At 48.2% G+C, this 22,290-nt stretch overlaps 1 protein-coding gene across 9 annotated transcripts in view; it reads left to right on the forward strand.

The window, feature by feature from the left end:
- The window catches only part of MARF1 (meiosis regulator and mRNA stability factor 1), a 39,366-nt gene extending 17,466 nt beyond the window's left edge, over positions 1 to 21,900 (forward strand). For all 9 annotated transcript variants that reach the window (XM_060648585.3, XM_060648587.3, XM_060648591.3 and 6 more), the window contains 14 exons: positions 1,037 to 1,273; positions 1,402 to 1,521; positions 2,153 to 2,328; positions 3,867 to 4,087; positions 4,802 to 4,944; positions 5,123 to 5,256; positions 7,016 to 7,218; positions 8,349 to 8,576; positions 11,779 to 12,009; positions 13,730 to 13,942; positions 15,132 to 15,192; positions 15,280 to 15,405; positions 17,056 to 17,226; positions 19,250 to 21,900. In XM_060648585.3, the coding sequence (XP_060504568.3) occupies positions 1,037 to 1,273; positions 1,402 to 1,521; positions 2,153 to 2,328; positions 3,867 to 4,087; positions 4,802 to 4,944; positions 5,123 to 5,256; positions 7,016 to 7,218; positions 8,349 to 8,576; positions 11,779 to 12,009; positions 13,730 to 13,942; positions 15,132 to 15,192; positions 15,280 to 15,405; positions 17,056 to 17,226; positions 19,250 to 19,494 (2,509 nt within the window). In that variant the 3' untranslated portion in view covers positions 19,495 to 21,900. The remainder of the gene's footprint in view (positions 1 to 1,036; positions 1,274 to 1,401; positions 1,522 to 2,152; positions 2,329 to 3,866; positions 4,088 to 4,801; positions 4,945 to 5,122; positions 5,257 to 7,015; positions 7,219 to 8,348; positions 8,577 to 11,778; positions 12,010 to 13,729; positions 13,943 to 15,131; positions 15,193 to 15,279; positions 15,406 to 17,055; positions 17,227 to 19,249) is intronic.
- The last annotated feature ends 390 nt before the right edge of the window (positions 21,901 to 22,290 follow it).

Consider the following 22,290-nt stretch of genomic DNA (forward strand, 5'->3'; position numbering starts at 1 on the left):
GTTGTCAGTGAAATAGGACATTGTGGCTAGTTTTATGTAGCAGGCAAGGTGGAGAGGAGAGGCGGTTTGATTCTGAGTTGTTTTGTCCTGGCTGACTGAGAGGATGCTAGTATGGTTAAACCGGAAATAGAAAATAAAGAAAGCCTGTCCAGAAGGTGCAGTGAGGTTTTGACCTTGGTTTGGACATTGGAGATAATGAAGATGTGACCGTTACTTTCCTAAAGGGGATCAGGAGAGGCAGGGGAGCAGGGAGGGAGTGAGGGGAAGCCAAGAGAAGGGCAGAACTGGATGGAATACCACCTGGGACGGGAAGCAGGAGAGAACCAGGAGGTGAGGGTGTTACCAGGACATGCGGGGATGGCTGGCATCATTGAGGGAGCTGAGAATGTGGCATGGGGTTTTGGGGGGAGGGGAGGAGGAAGCTGCTGGTGACTTGAGAGCCATCCCTCCCGAGTCCTGTGGATAAAATCCTGGAGGGAAAAGGATATGAACTCAAATCTATCTGCCTTCCAAGCCTGTGCCTTTAAGCTCCCAAGTATGAAAGGTACACACACGGTGGGGGGATGATTGAGGAGTCCAGTCTCAGGAAGTGTGGGTCTCAAGGTTCAGGAATAGGTGAGGTGAGGGAGTAGCTGGAAAGGAGCCTACCTCTTCTGAGGTAGCAGAGCAGAGATGGGGAGGGGTGGTACAGAGGGATTTCCAGCTTGGGGAGTGGAGTCAAAAGAGGTCATGTCAGATAGCTTTCCATCTGAGACAGTGAGGTGAGGTCATATGCAGCAACTGCAGGGGTTCGAGGGTTAGGTAGCAAATGACATAATGACTGATGGGCAGTCAGCCAGAGGTGACTCAAAGGAAGTGCCAAGTGTTACTGGCTTGGGAGTGAAAGAATTTAGAGTAGAATTAATCCCATCTTCCTTTTGAAGAGGTGGAGGGACCGTTCTTAGCAATAGCCCTTTACTTAATCAGTACAGGCATTTCTGTGTAATCAGAGAAGAACATTCCAAGTCAACTTCTGTCCCCTTATCCCTGCTTTTAGATTTGGACACAAGTTGAACGTGTCGGATTTATATAAGCTAACAGACACGGTGGCAATCCGCGAACAAGGAAACGGAAGACTGGTGTGTCTGTTGCCCAGCAGTCAGGCCCGGCAGAGCCCCTTGGGGTCTTCGCAGTCACATGACGGCTCCTCGACAAATTGCAGCCCAATTATATTTGAAGAGTTAGAATATCACGAGCCTGTCTGCAGACAGCATTGCCCCGATAAGGACTTCAGGTAGAACCTCGTTTCCTTCTAGAAATAATCCTTGTGTATAAGGTCCTTGAATGTCTGTTACAGTTACCTTGAAGACCTTTTAGACCACTGAGAAACGTCAGCTAACTGTTTTGTTCTCTTTTCTGTAGTGAACACGAATTTGATCCAGACTCCTATAAGATTCCTTTTGTGATCCTCTCTTTGAAGACATTTGCGCCCCAGGTTCATAGTCTTCTGCAGACACATGAGGGCACCGTGCCTTTATTAAGGTGAACATGTCAAAGCCATTAAGATATGAGGCCTTAGTTCTCCTCTTTCTAGAAAGTCTGCCCTCTGCCCACACCTCTTCCCAAGCAAGTATTATAGAATGCTTCATCCTAACATTTTTAGCACCTTGCAATCAAAGTAGATCTGAAATAGGATCCATTCGCTCAATACTTGAACAAGAAAATTTGTGCAGACTTTTAGAAACATAAGCAATGAATAGGAAAGCTTGTTCTCCACAAAGACGAGATTATTGTAAGTGCTGTGCTACAAGTGCGCACACGTGCTAGAGGAGGGTACACAGCCTTCAGCCCCGGGCTGCAAAATTTGAGAGAGAAAAGCCACTAATGCGTTGAAGCAGGTAAATCACTGACTGAGCGCCCAGTTGCCTTATTTTTAACACCCTCTGCTGGGAAAATTATCTAGGAATTTCTGGTCTCATCAGACTGCATCAAAGAGGTCAGTGCCACAGTGATTGTCTCCTCTGCCTCGGATCTTAATTCTAATGTTCAAACCCAGATCCTGGGGATTTAAACAGAAATTACGTATTTGTGGATATATTAAAATAGAGATTTCTGTTTAGCAGGTGCTTTGCTTTTCCATTATTGTAATTACCCTTCTTTTTCCCCACGTCAGCTTTCCAGATTGTTATGCTGCAGAGTTCGGTGAACTAGAAATAGTGCAGGAAAATCAAGGGGGTGTTCCCTTAGAACACCTCATCACCTGTGTTCCAGGTGTAAACATCGCCACTGCACAGAATGGCGTCAAAGTGGTCAAATGGATTCACAACAAGCCCCCACCTCCAAACACAGGTAGGAGGCAGGTATTGTATGTTTCTGAGCCACCACCTGCTAGGAGAGGAGGCTGTTGGCTTTTATCTTCCACAGCAGCCCTGTTTGCCAAGCACAAAGCACGGTGGATGTCTCCTTTGATCCTTTTTTTTTTTAATGTTTGTTTATTTTGAGGGAGAGAGATGCGCATGCCCATGCACTCGAGTGAGGGAGGGGCAGAGCTAGAGGGAGAGAGAATCCCAAGCAGGCTCCATGCTGTCAGCTCAGAGCCTGATGAGCCCAAGAACCGTGAGATGGTGAGCTGAGCCCAAATCAAAGAGTCGGATGCTTACCCAACAGCCACCCAGGCGGCCCTCCTTTGATCTTTTAAAAACTACTCTCTAAAGTGCTGAAGGTTTGGCAGAACAAGACTTTAAAGACTTTTGGGGAGTACCAGCATAAGCTATATAAAAAATGTAAAATCCATGTTTCACAATGACGAATCTCTTTAGCCCTACCTAATTTTGTGAGACTTTTTGGCTTGTCAGTTGGCTAGCCTTTTAAAAATAGTTTCAAGTAGTTGAAGGAAATCTCTCTAAATGCAGATTTACCTGTGAAATTCATTGTGGTCAACATTTCTGACTTTGATAAATCTGAAAACAGATTTAGCTGTTAGTATAAAAGACCAGGAAATGTGAACCTAGATTTGGGTGGGTTGCTGAGTTCTGGGCATCCCTGAGTCGCAGGTGTCTAATCCCACGACCTGTGAACAGCACTGCAAATCGTTGCCGCTATAGGCACATTTCCTTCTCTTTGACCCTAAATACTTCCTCCCTTTCTCTCCCCCTATAGGAAGAAGGGTGAGGATAACCAGGGAAGGAGAAAGACTGGTAGCAACGCTGCTTGCCACCTTCTCCTGCCTTTCCCCTCAGCCCTGGCCCATGCAGGCTCCCGGGCCTGTGCTGTTTCTCCTTCCTCCTGTGTCGTTAGCCTGCCAGTGTCTTAGAAAGGTTTTTGTCTGCTTATACTTTTATAATGAAAACTTTTTCTCAATTACATGGGCGTTCAAGAAAAATTTCTTTCTTACTCTTATATCAGCTAGTTTTACATTGCTGCTTTCCATGATTTTCTGGGTAATGTTTTCAGCTTCCACATGGGTTAGCTCGGCTCTTCTGGGCTACCTGCTTGCTGACCATCTATAACTTTGTTTCTGTGGGAAAGTATGCTCCGCAGGACCAAGATGCAAATGAGTCGTTGAAATACAACGAGTTTATAAGGTGGAAACTTGCTGTGGAATTTCACTTCTGCTTTAAGTTAACACTATGCTGAGCTATGCTTTGACTACTGGACTTCGAGAAATAGTGGGAAAACATCTGCCAGCCCATAAAGAAGTTGGGCTGGCCCATTGATTATTATATAGAACCTGAATATAGATGCTGAGAAGTAAAGAGGCCCTTTGGTCTCATCTGCATCGTCATGGGTGAGCTCAGGCGAGCGAGTGCAAGGTTAGTTACCTTTGTTTCAGAGGTAAGATCCCACTTTATATCTTAGGAATGCTCTCTTTTTCTCCCCCTGTCTAGATCCTTGGCTTCTGCGTTCTAAAAGTCCTGTGGGTAACCCCCAGCTGATCCAGTTTAGCAGGGAAGTGATTGACCTGCTAAAGAGCCAGCCGTCCTGTGTCATCCCAATTAGTAATTTCATCCCGTCCTACCACCATCATTTTGCAAAGCAGTGCCGGGTATCAGACTATGGATATTCCAAGCTGATAGAATTACTGGAAGCTGTGCCTCATGTGTTGCAGGTAAGGAAAGTTCAGGAATTATTATCATTTTAAAGACGAGAATGTTCCTCTGTGGCTTTGGCTACCTCAGCCAAAGAAATGGGTTAGCTGGTAACCTCATCCAAGATGGCTTCTTGGTTTTTGCAGAAAGCTGTGAGTTTCAACTTAAAGAATGAACTCCTTAGAGCACTGTCAAGTGTTTTTCTTCTAATCTGTGTAGACTGACCTCCCTTCTAACCCAGAGCTCTCCAGGGTTGTTCACTCTTACAGAGGAGCTGCCGAGAACACGGACTTACCTCTCTTAAATGAGTGAAAGACGAGCTCCTGGGCTGGAGCCTCATGTTGGTTCCTAAGGAATCTTTCTTTACCTGTTAACCTAGACTGTTATATAGCTTCCCACCTGTAAAACAGCTTCCCACTTGTAAAATGGCTTGGAATACCTTAGCTGTCTTTTGTAGACAAAATTAGTTGCTTTTTGTGTCTGTATTCACAACTATTTGAGGAGGGATATGAAGGGCAAACAAAAAGGGGGTGGGGGGTCCCAGGCACTTGAGCAGATGTTCATTTTGAACATCTACATTCTGTTGATCTACATGTGTTTGAAAATGCAGATATCACACATAAAGGGGCTTATTGTCTGAGAGTGGTAACAGGAGAGAGAAAATGCCATCAACCAGAAAGTCAGTATGTGCCAAGGTCTTACGAGTATAAATAATCAAAGTGTTTGATTTACAGATCCTCGGAATGGGCTCCAAAAGGTTGTTGACCCTTACCCACAGGGCCCAGGTGAAGCGCTTTACTCAGGATTTACTAAAACTTCTCAAATCCCAAGCCAGCAAACAGGTCATTGTGAGGGAGTTCTCACAGGCTTACCATTGGTGAGTTGATGAGAAGGGGGGGGAAAATGAAAGCAAATATTTTAAGACACTTTTTCTTCCCACAAATCTAAAATAATTGCCTAACGTTTTCTATTTAACATTCTTCTGGAAAACTTACAAGGTTTATTTAGCAAGTGATATGTCTCATTCTTTACCCATTTCCATGGTTAAATTCTAGGTGTTTCTCAAAAGACTGGGATGTCACTGAATATGGTGTTTGTGAATTGATTGATATCGTATCAGAGATTCCGGACACAACCATCTGCCTGTCCCAACAAGATAGTGAAATGGCGATTTGTATCCCCAAAAGAGGTATGTTGACCTTAATGTGCTGGAAGACAGTTGCATATCTCAGTGGTTATCTTACCATGGTCTCACATATCCTTTCCCCTGCCCCCATGGTTCCTGCAGGTTCCATGGAAGGAGCGGTGTGAAAACTATGTGCTGTGCAGTGGATCCTAGGTTCTTCAGAGCAGGGAAGCCACTCACCAACAAGAAAAGCTGGTTTTTTAGAATTTAGAATTTAGAGTTTTCCCTCTAGGGGGAAGAGGGGCACAACCAGCACTTTGCCAGAATGCCTTCCTCAGCCTGTCTATGGCTGTTGACACCATAATTATCCATCCGAGAGTCGGTTACCATGGCTCTTGCTTGACTCTTACCTTTAACTGAGCTACCTCACCGTGCACTCTGGAGAAGGAAAGAAGGCTCAAGCAAATGTTTTGCTTTATCTTTCATATTTTGGCCACTCTGGTTGAGGTCTGGGAGCTAGGGTAGGTGAAATTACATCTGTCTACTGTCCTCTTCTCCCACTGTTAGTAATCGGTGATTCTTAACCTGTGTTCCTGCAGAACACTGATATTCATGAAATTATGGCACTCCAGAGCTTTTGGAGTGAGTAATGTCAGTCTTCTGATTCTCATTTAAAAATCAATAGAGGGGCACCGGGCTGGCTCATTTGGAAGAGCATGTGACTCTTCATCTGGGGTTATGAGTTCAAGTGCCACATTGGGTGTAGAGGTTACTTAAAAATTTTTTTTTAAATCTTTTTATTTTTTATTTTTTTAGAGCTTGTGAGCAGGGCAGAGGGGCTGGGTGGAGGGGGGAGAGAGAGAGAGAGAGAGAGAAAGAAAGAAAGAAAGAAAGAGACTCTTAAGCACGTTCTGTGCTTAGTGTGGAGGTTCAGATCCCACAACCCTGGGAACCTGAGCTGAAATCAGGAGTCGGGTGCTCAACTGACTGAGCCACCCAGGTACCCCTAAAAAAAAAAACTTTTAAAAAATTTCTTTTTGTTTTTTAAACGTTTATTTATTTTTGAGAGAAAGAGACACAAGCAGAGGACAAGCAGAGGAGGGGCAGGGAGAGAGGGAGACAGAATCCGTGAAGCAGACTCCAGGCTCTGAGTTGTCAGCACAGAGCCCAACGCAGAACTCGACCTCACAAACCGTGGGATCATAACCTGAGCTGAAGTTGGGCGATTAATTGAGCCACCCAAGCGCCCTAAAAAATTTCAAAAAAAATTACATACATAAAAATTAATTGAAATAAAAAGTGAAATGTAAGCTTTTATTGCCCTGTGTTTTTGTTAAACTTTTGTTGCCTGATACTCTTTCTGCTAACAATTTTAACTGAAGGTCAGAAGAATAAACAGAAAGCATGTGGCTATTCAGAAGTGCAAGTTTACAGAAATAATTTCTAGGTTATTTTTACAAGTACAGAGACCTGTCATGTACGTGCTCGTACGTGTCAGGCTCCTATATATGGGATAGGGGTGGGGGACAGGGAGCTAGAAAAAGTATGTCCAGCTTGCAAGGTGAAATTACATGGGTATGTATGTATATTTCACTGTGTACCATAATAGTTTCCTGGCCTCCTGGTATTGTGTCCTTGAATGAGTTTGAAAACCATTCTGCAGAAAGAGCCTATGAATGTGTTTGTCTTAGGCTGTGTGCATTTGGAAGGCAAAGATGATACCTCTTGTAATCTGTACATAGGACTAACTATACCACTAATGTTCAACACAAATCAATGGAAGACTGTGATGACCGATCAGTTTTCTTTTTTTTTTTTAAAGAGCGTACCCAGGATGAAATAGAAAGGACAAAGCAGTTCTCCAAGGATGTTGTTGATTTGCTGCGGCACCAACCTCATTTCCGGATGCCCTTTAACAAATTTATCCCCTCCTACCATCACCACTTTGGCCGGCAGTGTAAACTTGCATACTATGGGTTTACTAAACTACTTGAACTTTTTGAAGCCATACCTGATATTTTACAAGTGAGTAGAGATTCCAATGATATTTTTCTAAACAATATATGGGAGAATTTTTTTTTTTCTCTCAGGCCTCTTTTCCTGGGAAGTAAGTAGTTAGGAAATAGGAAAACTTGAAATATTTTGATCAGAGAAGCTATGTTTTTGGCTCATTAGTATTTTAAGGTAAGTGTGGGGTTTTTTTTCCCCTTCAATGAAGAAAGAAACCATCTTCAAATTTATTTTAGAGCAATTATTGTCAAAAGATGAAATAGTTTGATTCTTTTTAATAGTTTGATTTCTTAAATGGAACGTTTTTCCATTAGTGCCGTATTTTTCAAATCTCTTAGGTTGGTGCTGGGGATGAGTATGTGAGGTGATATGAATGCTTAGCTGTTAAGCCATTGCTAAGTTAAACCAGATTTTTGTTGTTAATTTTATTAGCATTTGTGTTTTTTAAAATTTATTTATTTATCTTTGAGAGAGAGCGATACCAGAGTGCGAGCAGGGGAAGGGCAGAGAGAGAGGAAGGGACAGAATCTGAAGCAGGCTCCAGGCTCTGAGCTGTCAGCATAGAGCCCGATGCAGGGCTCAAACTCACAAACCAAGAGATTATGACCTGAGCTGAAGTCAGACGCTTAACCGACTGAGCCACCCAGGCACCTAAAGTGCTTTTAAAATTCTTCTTGGGGCGCTGGGTGGCTCATTCGGTTAAGCGTCTGACTTCAGCTCAGGTCATGATCTCACAGTCTGAGTTTGAGGCCTACATCAGGTTCTGTGCTGACAGCTTAGAGCCTGGAGACTGCGCCGCCTGTTTCTGTTCTCCCTCTCTGCCTACCCCTCCCCTGCTCATGCTCTGTCTCTCTTGCTCTCAAAAATAAACATAAAATTTTTTTAAAAATTCCTCTTGTGTGTGGTAAAATACACATTACTTTGTTAACCCTTTTTAAGTGTGCAGTTAAGTGGTGGTAAATGTATCACATGCTGTGCAGCCAATTTCCAGAACTTTTTCATCTTGCAGAACTGAAGCTCTATATCCATTAAAGAACACCAAAGTGCTTTTCAGTTACTAACCGAATACATTTCCATGCCACTTAATTCTATGATCAGTCATAACTTGTTCAATCTCGCCTTCTTCCTGCTGTGTGTTTTCCAAGGTATTGGAATGTGGAGAAGAAAAAATCCTCACTTTGACAGAGGTAGAACGATTCAAAGCTCTTGCTGCCCAGTTTGTCAAACTCCTTCGGTCCCAAAAAGATAACTGCCTTATGATGACGGATCTGCTTACGGAATACGCTAAAACTTTTGGTTACACGTTTCGTCTCCAAGACTACGATGTCAGTTCAGTTTCGGCTTTAACACAGAAGCTCTGCCATGTTGTGAAGGTTAGCAGATTTTTATTTTCACGACAATGTGGCGTCATCTTCGCTGGGGTGTTTTCCTGTGCTTTAGCGTTTCTTTGTTCACACCTTGCAGCAGTTTCTGTTTCACAGTAAGTGCTTTGTTTGCTATTAATACCTTATTAGGTAATAGGAGATGACCCTAATAGGGGCTCTGGTTTGACAGCTAAGATTTTTGGTCTTGCTTCTGTGTGTTTATTCAGGGCCTTGTCAAAGGAATGACTCTGAACTGATGAAGTGTCTTTTATCCGAGGATGTTTTCTTCCTCAGGTATATTCTTCTAAATGGATCATCGTTTCTGAAGTTTTGGGGAGGCTGTAATCCCAGATCTCTTTCCTCACAGATTCTGACTCACTCGAGTAGATTTAGGAGCAGGCTAGGCTCACAACAGCCCTTGTTGCTGGTAACACGGGATTGGAGAGGGTAACTTCCTCTTCCTTCCTGCTCTGGACTAAACTGACCCTCCCTGTCCTAGACTGAGCAGCTGGGTGGTTTCAGGCTGCCTCCAGCCTGGGGCGAAGAAAACTCACTAAGAGGAGGCAGAGTGGAAGTGCCACCAAGGGGGGCAGCCCTGGCTACAGACCTGGAAGGGATGCATTCACGTCCTGTCCAGTTGAGGGGAGAACCTTCACAGGACCCAGAGTAGGGAGGACGCTAGGAGTGTGGCACTCCCAATCCAAGGAGGAGAAACGGCCAGCACTGTCACCTGCTGGGACGAGTGAGGCAGGGACTAATGTGACCTTCAGGCCTGGCTACATGGAGGAACTTGGTGTTGCTGGCCGGGCGGGGTCGCCACCAGTGAGTGGGGACCAGAGGCACACTGAGCAGGTCGAGGCATGAGGAGGAGTAGGAGGCAAGAAAATGGTGACAGGTAATACAGCCTTTCGGCTTGTCTCCTTGTGAAGGAGCAGCGGGAGTGCACAGTGGCGCCAAGGCCACGGGACCGAGTGAGCCCATGAGCTTTCTGTGGCTGCTTTGCTCCCAGGTGGAGAGACCCGAGCATGGTTGAGAACCGCCAGGAAGGATGTGCTCGAGGGAGAGAAGAGAAATACACAGACAAGAGGTGGTGGGGTGGGGTTTCCGAGGAGGCAGGCATGGGAATCAGCGTTCAGCAGACGGCAGGGCACAGCCCTGATATTAGTGCTTTGACCAGAGGGAGGGAGTAGCAGGCGGATGTAGACACAGAGAAGTTTGCTGTTCCTCTCTGGAAAGAAGAGGGGGGTACCCACCACGAGCTATTTTTCTGTGAAGTGAAGGTGAGAGCAACTGCATAGAGAGAGGACGAAAGACACAGGATTCGAGATTGAGGCCCCTCATGGTACGGTGCGGTGTGGGGAGCCCGCCAGGACATGAGGCAGGGGCGCAGGGAGTAGGGGAGCCCCGCAGGAGGGATGCGGTGCCCATAGCGCTACCCTGGGTTTGCTGCCGGCTCGGAAAGCAGACCGACGGGCTCGAGGTGGGAGTTTGCCAAATGGTGCAAAGAAAAGGCACCAAAGGGGCAAAGTTGTTTACAGAGCATGACAAGAGTGGTAATGAATTCATGGCCTATCAGCGCCAAGGTGGACATGAGAGGAAAGTGAAGAAGGCAGAGGGTTTTAACTGGGAGGAGGTGCGAGTCCGTGCAGGTGAAGCTGGAGAAGGGGAGGAAGAGCCGATCATTCGAACCTCTTTTCTGTCTCCCACCCCAGCATCTGCCGCAGGCCTCCTTTGGCACGCAGGGTGCACGGGAGGTTTGCATGAGCTACCTCGGCAGCGGGCGGTAGATGGCGAGATCCCACGTGCGACCTGGGAATGGGTGTCCACGGAGGAAGTCAGTGGAAGGGGATATCCCCGGAGATGTGGAAGTTGAGGAACTGAAAGGCCACAGGACGGGAGGGGCCCCCTGGATACTCAGTCACCCAGCATAAAGGCATGGAGTGCTTCAGTGGGTAGCAGGACTCAGCCATGACCAGAGACTCTGATAAGCAAGGGCGAGTGAGTGGGAAGTTTGGGCGTAAGCAGTCAAGATGGGGGAGGATTGGAGAGGCTCCGGTGCGCTGCCCTGGCTGCTGCTGCATCTCCGGGAAGCTTCTGGGGAATGCTGAGAAGCGGACCCCTCCACCCTGCCCCCCCCCCCCCCCCCGAGATTCTGATGCAATTAGGCCCAGTGTGCTCTGAACATTGGCATCTTTTATAAGCTCCCTAGAGGATTCGTTGCGTAGCATGGGTTCAGAATCAAGAGATGTATCTAAGTAGCCTCGAAAGAACAGGTTTTTATTTTTACTCCTTGAAAGGCTGCAAAAGTAGCAGTGGTCTAGGCATTGAACAAGATGACTCAGACTCCCCTAGACCTGACTCTGTTGATAGGGGAAATCTGTCGCCATGGTAACTGGTGTGGGGGTCTGCCCTCCATCCTCCTGCCTGGGCTCTGGGTGAGCGTCCGAACCAGGGTCACAGTGGGATGGTGACAGTTCCTCAGGTGCTGCTCTGCCTGTGAGAGCCCAAAGCACGCAAGCCTGTGGTGACCCAGCCCACGCCGAGGCACTGAGACCTGTGGTGTTGGCTGGAAAACCAGAGGGGAAAACACGTAACAGTAAACCTTGGCTTGCGTGCCAACACCTCAGCGGTGCACATGCCTGTGGGTCTCAGTTACCAAACATCTGTTTCTTCACGTGCTCTTTGGTCCCCGAATGATAACCTCTGTCTTTTTCAGGAGCTTCCCCTTCCAGCGTGCTTCATCACTCAGACCTGTTATCTCCTTGAGAACCAGAAAGAATCGAGGGGTAGACATGTAGTCAGGAAAATACCCACTTACTGGCTAGTGATGATGGACTAGAAGAAAATGTGGGTGTCCTTAAGTGGGCCTTCCATCCCTGCCCCAGTCTAGCTCCTGGGACACAGTCCAAACCCCTTCCTTGCCTCCTCCCTGAGCGCAGCAACCTTCAGGGGCTTGGGGAGTGGAAGGAGTGCCCTGAAAGAGGGCTGGTGTTGATGGAAGTTTCTGATTGTGGACCAGCAGAAAGGGAGAGAACAGCTCCTGCCCCGGTGTCCCCTGAAATGTTGGTCTGGTGTCCCATAGCAGCTGGAAAAGAAGAAGTTAGAAAATCTCCCTCTGTTGGTCTCACTAGCCCAAGGACAGTAGCTGAGTGGGTGTGGCATGGCACCCCTCTCTCTAGCTGGGAAAACACGTGGACTCTTGTCCTCCCAGGTTGCTGACATGGCGTCAGGCAAACAGATTCAGCTGATCAACCGCAAGTCCCTGCGTGCTCTCACTGCCCAGCTGCTGGTGTTGCTGATGTCTTGGGAAGGAGCCGCCCACCTGTCTGTCGATGAGCTCAAGAGGCGTTATGAAACTACCCACAGTGCTCCCCTCAACCCCTGTGAATATGGATTCATGACCTTGACCGAACTTCTGAAGAGTCTGCCCTACTTAGTGGAGGTATGAATATTGACAGTTCTGTGGAGCCGTCTTATGAGAACCGCTGAACCATGTGTTTCTGGATCACTTGATGGTCTGGCTTAGAGGATGTAGAGCTGGAAGGGACCAGTCGGTCATTTCGTAGTTGAACAAACTGAGGCGTAGCAGGGGTGTGGTTTGGACACACAGGGGTTTGGGCACCTTGCCCAAACGAGTAGCAAGCTAAGAGGGAAGCCTGGGCCTCCCGAGTCTCAGGCTGGGGTGCTTTGTTATATACTGGCTGCAGTTTGCTACTGTTAGGGATGTCTGAATTAGATGGATTTTGTGGGGGCTCCGGGCGACTCATCATTCAGGCACAGGTCAGAAAGGAAGGCTGGTCACCCAGGTTGCCTTTTAAGAATAGCACTTAAGGTTAGAAAAATCATAAGACAATACTACAGAAATAGATAAAGCCCCCTCCACCCCACAAAATTATCAAAATTGACCCTAGATGTTAAAAATTCGACCAGTTACCACCAAAGGGGCTATAAGATTGTTGAAATTTATGCCAGGACCAGATAGGTTCACAGTTGGATTTTTAACTGACTTTTAAAGCATAATTCCAACTTCCTAAAAACGATTCTAGGCCGTGTTGAAAGCACATAACTCACCACTTCATTTTATGAAGCCGAAGAAACTTTAATACCAAAACCTAAGAGTCCCCCAAAAAACAATGGTTCTAAATAGGATATTAACCAGTAAAATCCAGCAACATAGGAAGAGAGTGGTATACCGTTGTTACCAAATAACCATGTGATTGATAACTAAATAATTAAAAGATACTGACAAAAAGTCTCTCCTTGGCCAAACTTAGGCCAGGCTCCTGGGAGCCGCCTTATAGACTAGACAATGACCTTGGATGTCTTAGTAATTTTCCATCCACCAACACCCCCTCCCTCCTTGCCTATAAATCCCCACTTTTCTCTCTTGTATTCAAAATCGAGCCCAATTCTATACTGTGGTTCTTTCTTTTCCTTTGTTGTGGTAGTTCTTAAATAAAAGGTATTTTTCCTACTTTAACTACTGTGCAGTTCAGGTTTGTTCTCCAGTACCAAATCCAACATTTTCTAGAGTCTCTCGGTTCTCTGTTACATGAACACTGGTTCTAGGAGGTGTACATAGATGATCCAATACAAGAGGCTTTCTGTGGCCAGTGAGGGTTGGGAAATATCCCTTCCCTTAGAGATTTTCAGTGTAGAGATTTTCAGTGTACGTTAAGACTCTGGAAAGTTTTCAGGTAAAGGAATTTGTTTACTCGAGGACAGAAAAGCTTTGGGGTTTCTTCCCTTAATGCCCCGCAAGAATACCACTGTCATCATCCTGCAGCACAGTGTTCCTTGGAAGGCCACTTTGGGAGTGCGAGTTCCCTGGGCTCAGTCCCTGCTGTCTGATGCAGCTCCCTTCCCTCCTCACTGCCTCCTTGTTTGAGACCCCAGGTTGGCTAGTTTGCTTCCTTTCTGACACACAGTTCCCTCAGACGTCTGCCTGCCGGCTTAGAGGCACAGATAGAACCGAGGTTTGCTCAAGGCGCTGCTTTCTCTCTGAGGAGATCCTTGGATGAACCCGTCCTCCTCCTCCCTGGCTTGTTGTCCCTTTTCAAGTTGACTTGGTGCCTTTTCATTCTCAGCTGGAGGCCCGGACCCCTGGGGGGCAAGGCCAATACTCTGGGAGTTTCTAATGCCGTCTTTTTCTCTTGAGCCAGGTTTTTACTAATGACAAGACAGAGGAGTGTGTGAAGCTCACAAGCCTGTATTTGTTTGCCAAGAACGTGCGGTCTCTACTCCATACTTACCACTACCAGCAGCTTTTTCTCCATGAGTTTTCCATGGCCTATACCAAGTATGTCGGAGAAACACTGCAACCCAAGACCTACGGCTACAGTAGTGTGGAGGAGCTCTTGGGAGCAATCCCTCAGGTGCGTGTCTGCCGAGCTTCTTGGAGAGCGACTTCCGGGACAGCCCCAGGCCCATCTCCTGCACAGAAGGTGGAAATGCTGCCGGGTCGATGACGTGGCGGGCATTTTGAAAAACATACCAGTGGCATAAAATGAATGACGTCAGCGTTTCTCCTTCATTCCGCGAGCCTGTATTAAGTTTCTGTCTGCCAGGTGATAAGGTGATGGAGTGAGGTCAGAGCACCTGAGCAGGTGATGAGGCAGTGCGGTCGGTGCAGCCATTTTTGGGTGCAGTGAGGAGGGACCACGAGCTGGGCCCATGCCCGGGCTTGGGGTTCGTTCTAGGGCCGAGGTGTCGGGGACGCGTAGAAGTGAACCCTGTGACAAAAGGGGCTGCGTAAGCGGATGCAGGGTAGTGACCAGCAGTGTGGAAGGTTCAGGGCATTTACAAGTAGGCAGGGGCCCATCAGGGAAGCAGGAGCTCACTTGCGGGGGCCTTCCTCCTTCAGGTGAGCGGGAGGGCCTGGAGGGGAGGGGGGGGGAGTCTTAGGTGTGTGTGTGGAAAGCACCAATGTCACTGCTGCGACCCCGACCGGTGGGAGGGGAGGAGGGGGCTTGGCGAGGATCCTGGCCGTGGCCGGAGTCCAGGTGGGAGTGACACCCAAAGCGCACCTGTGCGAGAGGGATGGGGGAGGCAGGGAGGACCTGGTGAGGCTGAGGTCGGGGGCTCGGTGACAGGCGCGCGTGGGGCGGTGCAGGGAGCCAAGGACCTCTGCTCCGCTCTTGCTCTGCTAAGGACGTGGAGAGAGGACTTCGTTTTAGAAGTAGGACCGGGGACTTGCTTTGATTCATCTCCATGAATCCTCTTAGGGTATGTTTACTAGAAAAATTAGTAAGGGCTCTCCTGTGAGAACTGTCTCCTTTAATAGACCAGAAGTGGTGTTTGGGAGATGGTCTTTGGAAGAGCCGCAAAGCATATTTTTAAAGCTGAGTCTCACCGTTTTTAGACTACGCATCTTCTTTAAGGGACGTGTTTCTGCCAGCTTCTATCACTTTAAAAGCTAAAAGAAGCATAGAAAATTTTTACTTGGCGTCACTTTCTAACTTGTGAGGTATTTCGGGTCAGCACAGTTGGTCACGTTCTGCCTGGATTTAGGACTTATTTCCTCTCCTTTTCCACTGCTTAACCGGTAGTATGTCTTGTGTGCAGGTGGTCTGGATCAAAGGACATGGTCATAAGAGAATTGTAGTGTTAAAAAATGACATGAAAAGTAAGTAAGCACCCGTCCCCTCCCTGCTCCGGAAACCCCGGTTGTCTCACCGACTTCTCCCTCTGATGGGCCCTCTTGGTCCTCCAGGCCGTGTGAGTTCAGTCGGGCTCTCCCCTGTCAGTCCTGAAGACCAGCCCTCGGCCACGGAGCGCATCCCGGCGGCGCCCGAATCTCGCACAGCCCCGGAACTCAGACTTGGAGCAGGCAGCGATGGTAAGCGTGGAAAAACGGAACGAAGCTTGTGAGATGCTGCAAGTGGCTGGGAGTGGGTAGGGGGTGGGGGTGGAAAAGGACCACAGTGGGTTGTTTTCCTTTGTTAAAGTCAAGTCTTACGTTTTCCAAAGCAGTCCGGCGTTTAGCTGGTACCTGAAAACCTGGCCTGCTTTTGATGGCATTTTATGGTTAGCGGTTAAGGCTCTTAAAGCAAGTGGACGCCCCTGTAGTGACAATATGTGAGCCTAGTTCAGATGTTCGAGGACAAAATTTCTTGGACACTTGTTAAAACGGTATTTTAAGACTATGGCAATAGGGTCAACTCTGCTGCACTAGAGGAGGGAGATCGAACTCAGCTCTGAATACAAGGGTGAGGGGGGCAGTGTGACTGGGTGGCTCAGTCAGTTAAGTGTGCGACTGTTGATTTTGGCTCAGGTTGTGATCACAGGGATTGTGAGTTCGAGCCCCGTGTCGGCCTCTGGGCTGACAGTATAGAGCCTGCTTGGGATTCTCTCTCTCTCTCTCTCTCTCTCTCTCTCTCTCTCTCTCTTTCTCTCTTTCTCTCTCTCTCTCTTTCTCTCTCTCTCTCTTTCTCTCTCTCTCTCTCTTTCTCTCTCTCTCTCTCTCTCTCTCTCAGAAATAAATAAGTAAACTTAAAATAAAAGTGGGGTGGGTGGGGATGTTTTAGTGAAGGAGCAGAGTGAGGGGGGACATCTGGGGTGGAGGATTGGGGACCTTGTTCAGAGAGCAGGGGTGCGATTTCTCACAAAACCCCGCAAGACATTTGCTAAGAGCAGACTTGGCAAGGACCGGACAGACATGGAAGGCCAAGGTCAAGGCCTGTGGGGAAGAGGGTTCAAAGGGCCTGGGCTAAAGTTGGATCAAGGGTAGTCTTTGTCACAGGATCTCCCTGGGAAAGACTGGATAATAGTATATTAATAATACTAAGAACAGCAGTGGCTCACTTAGATTTTATGTGGAACCTTCTCTGGCTAGAAGCTGGCTTGAGCTCTGTAGCAATTTTAACTTTATTGTAAGGGTTTTGGGTGGGTCCATTGCTGTGTATGCGCCTTCAGTCTTCATACGACCGCGTCAGTCGCTAGTTAGAAGTGTTGCTGTGGCCTGTGCGTGTCCAGCGCCTCACGTGTGCAGCGTGTTAGACTTTCTAGAGCTCCTGAAGGACCTCTGCGCCCTCAGCTGTCACGCGTTGCCTCCAGTCTACAAATGAGGGACCCAAGTTCTGGGAGGTTAAAGGGCTTACTTACCCAGGTTCACTCAGTTGGGGAGTGACAGACCGGGGTTCAGCTCTTCCGGTTTGGAGCTCTTGCTCATTTAACTACTTTATACACCGTCTGTGGATTCTTGTTTCTCCTCGTTAGAAGCCGATTGTGGAACCCCCCCTCCTTTTTTTTTTTTTTTTTTTTTTTTTTTTGGCTCCAGCCCTTAGGAGATTGCTCTTCCTAAGAACGGGAAATACTGGCTTGTGACATTTCCCTCACCAAAGAGTGACCAAGGCCTTTCTGTTAATGGCTTTTTTTTTTTTTAACTGAGAGTTTTTGAGTACTTCCTGGCCTTTTTCGTCCTGAAGGCCGGGAAAGAAGGCCTCAGGCACAGTCTCACGGTAGAGTCACGCCTGCCTTCTCTGTCCAGGGCCCCATCAAACCGAGCAGGAGCTCCTCCGCCTGACCAACGACTCCCCCGTGGACCTCCTGTGTGCGCCCGTCCCGTCATGCCTGCCGTCCCCTCAGCTGAGACCAGATCCTGTCATCCTCCAGTCTGCTGATCTCATTCAGTTTGAGGAGCACCCTCAGGCACCTTCTGGTAGGATGCACTGTGTTGTCGCGGCGGTTTTCTCTGTGGATTAAAAGAGAAAAGAATGATGCCAGTGTGGTAAACGTTAGATGGAGGTGGGGAGCACCTGTGGTTTTTCAGGCACAAAAATACCTGCACTGATGATGATTATTCAGGACGCTGTTTTCCTGTCAGTCTTCCTGCACAACTAGGCTCACAGCCCGGGGTGGCTCAGGGAGCGGCAGGCCCGGACAGGCGGTGGGTCGGGAGGGCTGATGCAGCCGGGCTGTGGACAAGGCCACGGGGGCGTGTGGAGGGCTTGCTGGGTGTGTGTTCCCCGCCTGCGTAAAGGGCAACGGCTCGTGGGCGCACCTGGCCCCAGCCGCACGCGGCAGCCCGGTCTGGCCTAGAGTTGGGTGGCTGCCCCGCGTCCCTGGGCCTTGTGAGGCTGTGAGCAGGGGAGGTGGGGGGGCGTCTGTGACGTGAGCTCTGGGCTCTGCACAGTGATCTGAGAAGGGACGGGAAGCTGGCCGCCTGGAGCACTGACCTGGTGCCGGCCCCGCGTGTCCCCCTTGTGCCTGACCCCACGCTTGGGCTCACAGGCATGTTCATGCTTCACCAGAACCACAGCCTTGCAGGGCAGGTGACGAGGGGTGCAGCTTGGGCCGCCACTGGAGACCACGCTGGCCCCAGGCTGCTGGACTGGGAAGTGGCTGAGCCGGGATTTGAACCCCAGCCTTCTTGTCTTGCTTCTGTATCACCTGGCCTCCGCAGAGGATGGCCCACTGCCTCTTTCGAGGCCCTTCCCTTGTCGCCTTTGTCTATCACGAGTTCTTCTCCGCTCTGTGTACTGTTTCCGGGGAACGCCAGGCACAGCCTCGTGTTGCCCGGTGAAAGAACTGAGGCTGTTTATCTGGAAAGTGGGAGGGGAAACATACACGTGGCTCTTGCCCCTAGAAGGTGTGACCTGTGACAGAAGCAGGAGCGTCCGTCCGTCTCAAGGAGGCACAGCTAGAGGGGCGTATGGTGGATAGTAACGCTTCCGTGGGGTTGTGGCCATGGTGCATTTAGTAAATATGGGCTCCCCCATGCGCGCGTGACGAGGGGCACAAATGTAACTGTAGTGGCGTCTTCTGTTGTCCTGAGTGTCGGCCTGAGCAGGGAGCCGGGGCTCTGCATCCCGACTCTCACTCTCTCCTCTCTGTGCCTTCGGTGCGAGAGCCCCTTACACACGCAGGGGGCTCTCTTCCAAGCAAAACTGGCCCTGTGTGTATAGCGGGCCAGGTGTTTGGGGCTCAGCCAGAGAAAGAGCAGCCTGTAAACACTGCCGGAAAAGTGGCTGTGTTTCACTGTCTGGGTACTTGAGAGTGATCCCGACTCTGCAGCTCTCTCCCTGTCTCTGCCCACCTTAGGTCCACGCAGAGTGCTGTCCTCTGTCCGTGGAAGGGCCCGGGGCTTCCTGACACTGAGGTCCCTCCTGGTGTGAGAGTGTTCGGGTCCCAGGAGGCTGGTGGGTCTTTCCCTGACAGAGAGAATGATTGGGCAGAGGATCCAGAGTGGGGAAAAAATGTTTCTGAACCATTGGCTGTTGAGTTCTGGCCAAAATGAAGTTTTTAAAACCTGCTCATTCCCGGGAGAGCCGATGTGCAGTTTATAAAATACGTGACTTTAAGTGACTCAGAGTGACCACATAGCTGGTACGTACATTGTGACCTGGGCATGATGTTTGGTGGGTTGTTTTTGAAACATCTTTTGAGGGGCCCAGGGTGGCTCAGTAGGTTAAGCGTCCGACTCAGTTTCGGCTCAGGTCATGATCTCACGGTTTGTGAGTTTGAACCCGGCGTCGGGCTCCACGCCGACAGCACGGAGCCTGCCTGGCATTCTCTCTCCCTCTCTCTCTGCCCCTCCTCTGCTGTCTTTCTCTCTCTCTCTTAAAATAAATAAACTTTAAAAAAAGTTTTACAAGACATTTTTTGAGGTAATCTTAGAAACTAAAATCCAACATGTCTGGCAGGTCCTGGAACTGAAGGGGTTTGCTTTTCTGTGTTTACAGAAATCATGATTTTAACCCAAGAAGAGAGCATTGAAATTCCAGTACCAGTAAAGAACAAACACCCAGCCTCCGAGTCCAGCTCACCCTGCGTCTCAGCAGCTGCCCCAGTGCCTCCCTGCCCCTCCTCGGAAACCTCAGAGTCCCTGCTCGGCAAGGACCCCGTGGAAAGCCCGGCCAAAAAGCAACCCAAAAATAGAGTAAAATTGGCAGCCAATTTTTCCTTTGCACCTATAACCAAGCTTTGACTCGCGTTTTGAACATAGAATTAGGATGGGGAAATGCTGTCTGATTCTGCACACAAAAGTGGGTTCAAAAAACACAGCCTTTTCTGTTTGAATGAAAACCCCCTAGAAGCCACTTACTTCATCTTTAGATGTATCCCATAACGTTTTGTTTCTTTTACATTGAACACAGCCTTGAGCTGAAATGTTTTTCTTTTTTCCTCCCCTAATTATTTGGGAAAAAAACAACAAAAAAACCACCCCAAAACCTCCTGGCATTTGTTAAAGAATTGTTAATATATTTTACCCAGTTTTTCTTATCACGAAACTTAACGATGTTCTCTAAGAAGAAAGCAGTGAGAACTCAGCTCGAAGGGAGTGGTTTTACTTCCCTTCAAGCCACACCCGTGGTCGAATCTTACATGTAGCACAAGATAGCCTCTGAGCCTTTGCTTCCTGGTGTTTCCAGACAGTCTGAATCAAGTGCATGGTGTGTCTTTGCATTGAAGCCTGCTCCGCAGCCTGTGCGTCCACACACGGAAGCAGAAGGGCGGGCGAGGTGGTGAGAATGTGTTTTCACGTTGGATTAGGAAGGTTCCTAGCTTCCATGTGACTTGTAAGCGTGCCTTGGTTTCTTTTGTTTTTTGTAACTATGTCTGTAGTTGACAAATGTGGCTTCATGACAAAAATTTTTAAATGTTTCCGCTTCAGGGTTCCACGTAGGAGCTTTCTAGAAAGTTGAGGATGTTTTAAGCTTCCCTTTTATGTTCCATTCCAGTTTGATAGGCATTGGGTTAAGGAAAAGGAGATGGCCTTGGTGTCATGAATTGAAAGTCAGCATCTGAATTCTAGCACACAGTGTTGTGTGTTGAGAGGCAATGTTGGGAAGAGAGTCTGATTTCCTAAAATATGCATGAAATGCATAAATTACAAATCAGAGCCGAGGGGGTGCATTAACAGGAGTGATACCGATACTCTTTCCACTAGGAAGAGACAGAGTTCTATCTATACGTGTGAAGGCCAAGGTTGATCATCTTAACCTTGTATTTGTCATTTTAAACCTGGTTTCGGTAGCCGGGAAGCTTTCTGCGCGAGTGCATGTGTGTGCGCGTCGTGTTGCCTCCGTGTCTTTTAAGAGTGTCCGCTTTTACTGTTACTTCTCGCTGTTGTTGGAAGCATGTTTGGTTGTTTTGTGGTGTCTGATGTTGCCCTTTGGGAAAAGCCAGCCTCTGAGGGAGCACTGCCCTGTGGAATGACCTTCGCCTCGAGGTGGCAGAGGCATCCGGTGACGGTGACCTCTCACCCCTCCTGGAGAAACCTGACATTTACAATGGGTTGTATTTGTTGGGCAAAAAGGCGGATTCATTCATAGAGCAGAGAGAACCCGTGGGCTTAAGGTCTTCTGCTACGGAGATGGTTTCTTTGGGGGAATTGTTCATGTTTTGTAATTTCTAGAAGGCCGGAGAGTGGGCTCTGATTTCTGCATAGCCAGCATTTGCATAAAATGCCACAGAACAAGGGCTGGAGAGAGATTTTTACAAGTCAGGTTTTTGTTCCCCAAAATCTCTAAAATGAAGCCAGTGATTCTCAGTTCTCCACACATGGCCCCAGTCGAGATGGAACAGCACTGGAAAAGCCTTGCAAGCATTATGGCCCCTCTGCGAACCCTCTGGGAACGAAGGCATTTCCTCTACAGACATAGGACGGCAGGAAGTCAAATACAGATGTGCAATTTTTTTTTAAGAAGCTTTTAAACAGTGTAATAAAGTTGGTGTTGAGAACCTCAGTTGCCTTATCCTGAGACTTCTTAAGGCTGAGTTTGCACTCTTGGACTTTAGTTTTGCTCGCAGATGCGGGATTGACTTTAAAAACGTAAGAGGTACCATTACAAGTCACTTAGGGAGAGTCTCAGAGCGGCTTCTTTGAGCAACAGACGGAGAAGAGCCTGCAGACGTACGCTGTCGTGGGAGTCTGGTCGAACCGAACCGCTCGCCGGGGTCACCAGTCAGCCTGGGACGCGTGTGTGACTCTAACGGTCGCTGTTGGAAGGTGAGAGAACACAGCGAGAGCTCGGTGTGTCGGTAATGTACTCCACAACGGCCAGTCTGATCGTGATCTATTTTTTTATCCAGAGGCTTAATTAAATGATGTGACAAAATGATGTATGAGAATTAAGACAATGAAATTCTTTATTTCTGGGTGGAAAGATGTACCAGATTAGATTTATCTGTTTTAAAAAAAAACAAAAACAAAAAGGCGTCACCAAACCCCCCTTTCCCATCTTGCACTGTTTGTTTTGGATTGGGCTTGGGGGAAGAGATGTTTTTCTTAACTGTCTACTTTGTTTCAACACTTTCTTTGTGGTTCAAGTGCTGTTTTGTGTGTTGGGACCAAACAGTTGTCAATAAACTTTACAAAGCAAGCATCTAATTGGAGTTTTCTGAGTTGATGTGGGATTTGTTTGTGGGGTGGGATGAAAGGCCAGTCCAGCCCTCTCTCTGTGTTGGGTTCCCCCAACTTCTCACCCCTTCTGAAAAGTCTGTCAGGGAGAGCACATCAACCTGACATCTCAGCGGCCCTTTCCGTTTGGCACACGGCCCTGGACGGTGGCCACGCTGTTGGTGCTTCGTGTTCTGGACCGTCCAGGGTCTCCAGCCGAGTTCCAGGCATGATCACACGTGGGGTGAATGACAGTAGCCGCAAACCCCCTCTGGTTATAAGCCTGAGATGATCCCTCGGATCTCTGTCCCTGTGAGAGAAATCCATTTTTGCAGGCTACCTTGTTTTTTGGCCACTCCCTGGGCATGCTTTCCGAATAAG

This window comes from Panthera onca, chromosome E3 (genome assembly GCF_046562875.1).
Source record: "Panthera onca isolate mPanOnc1 chromosome E3, mPanOnc1 haplotype 2, whole genome shotgun sequence".
NCBI classification, from domain to species: Eukaryota; Metazoa; Chordata; class Mammalia; order Carnivora; family Felidae; genus Panthera; species Panthera onca.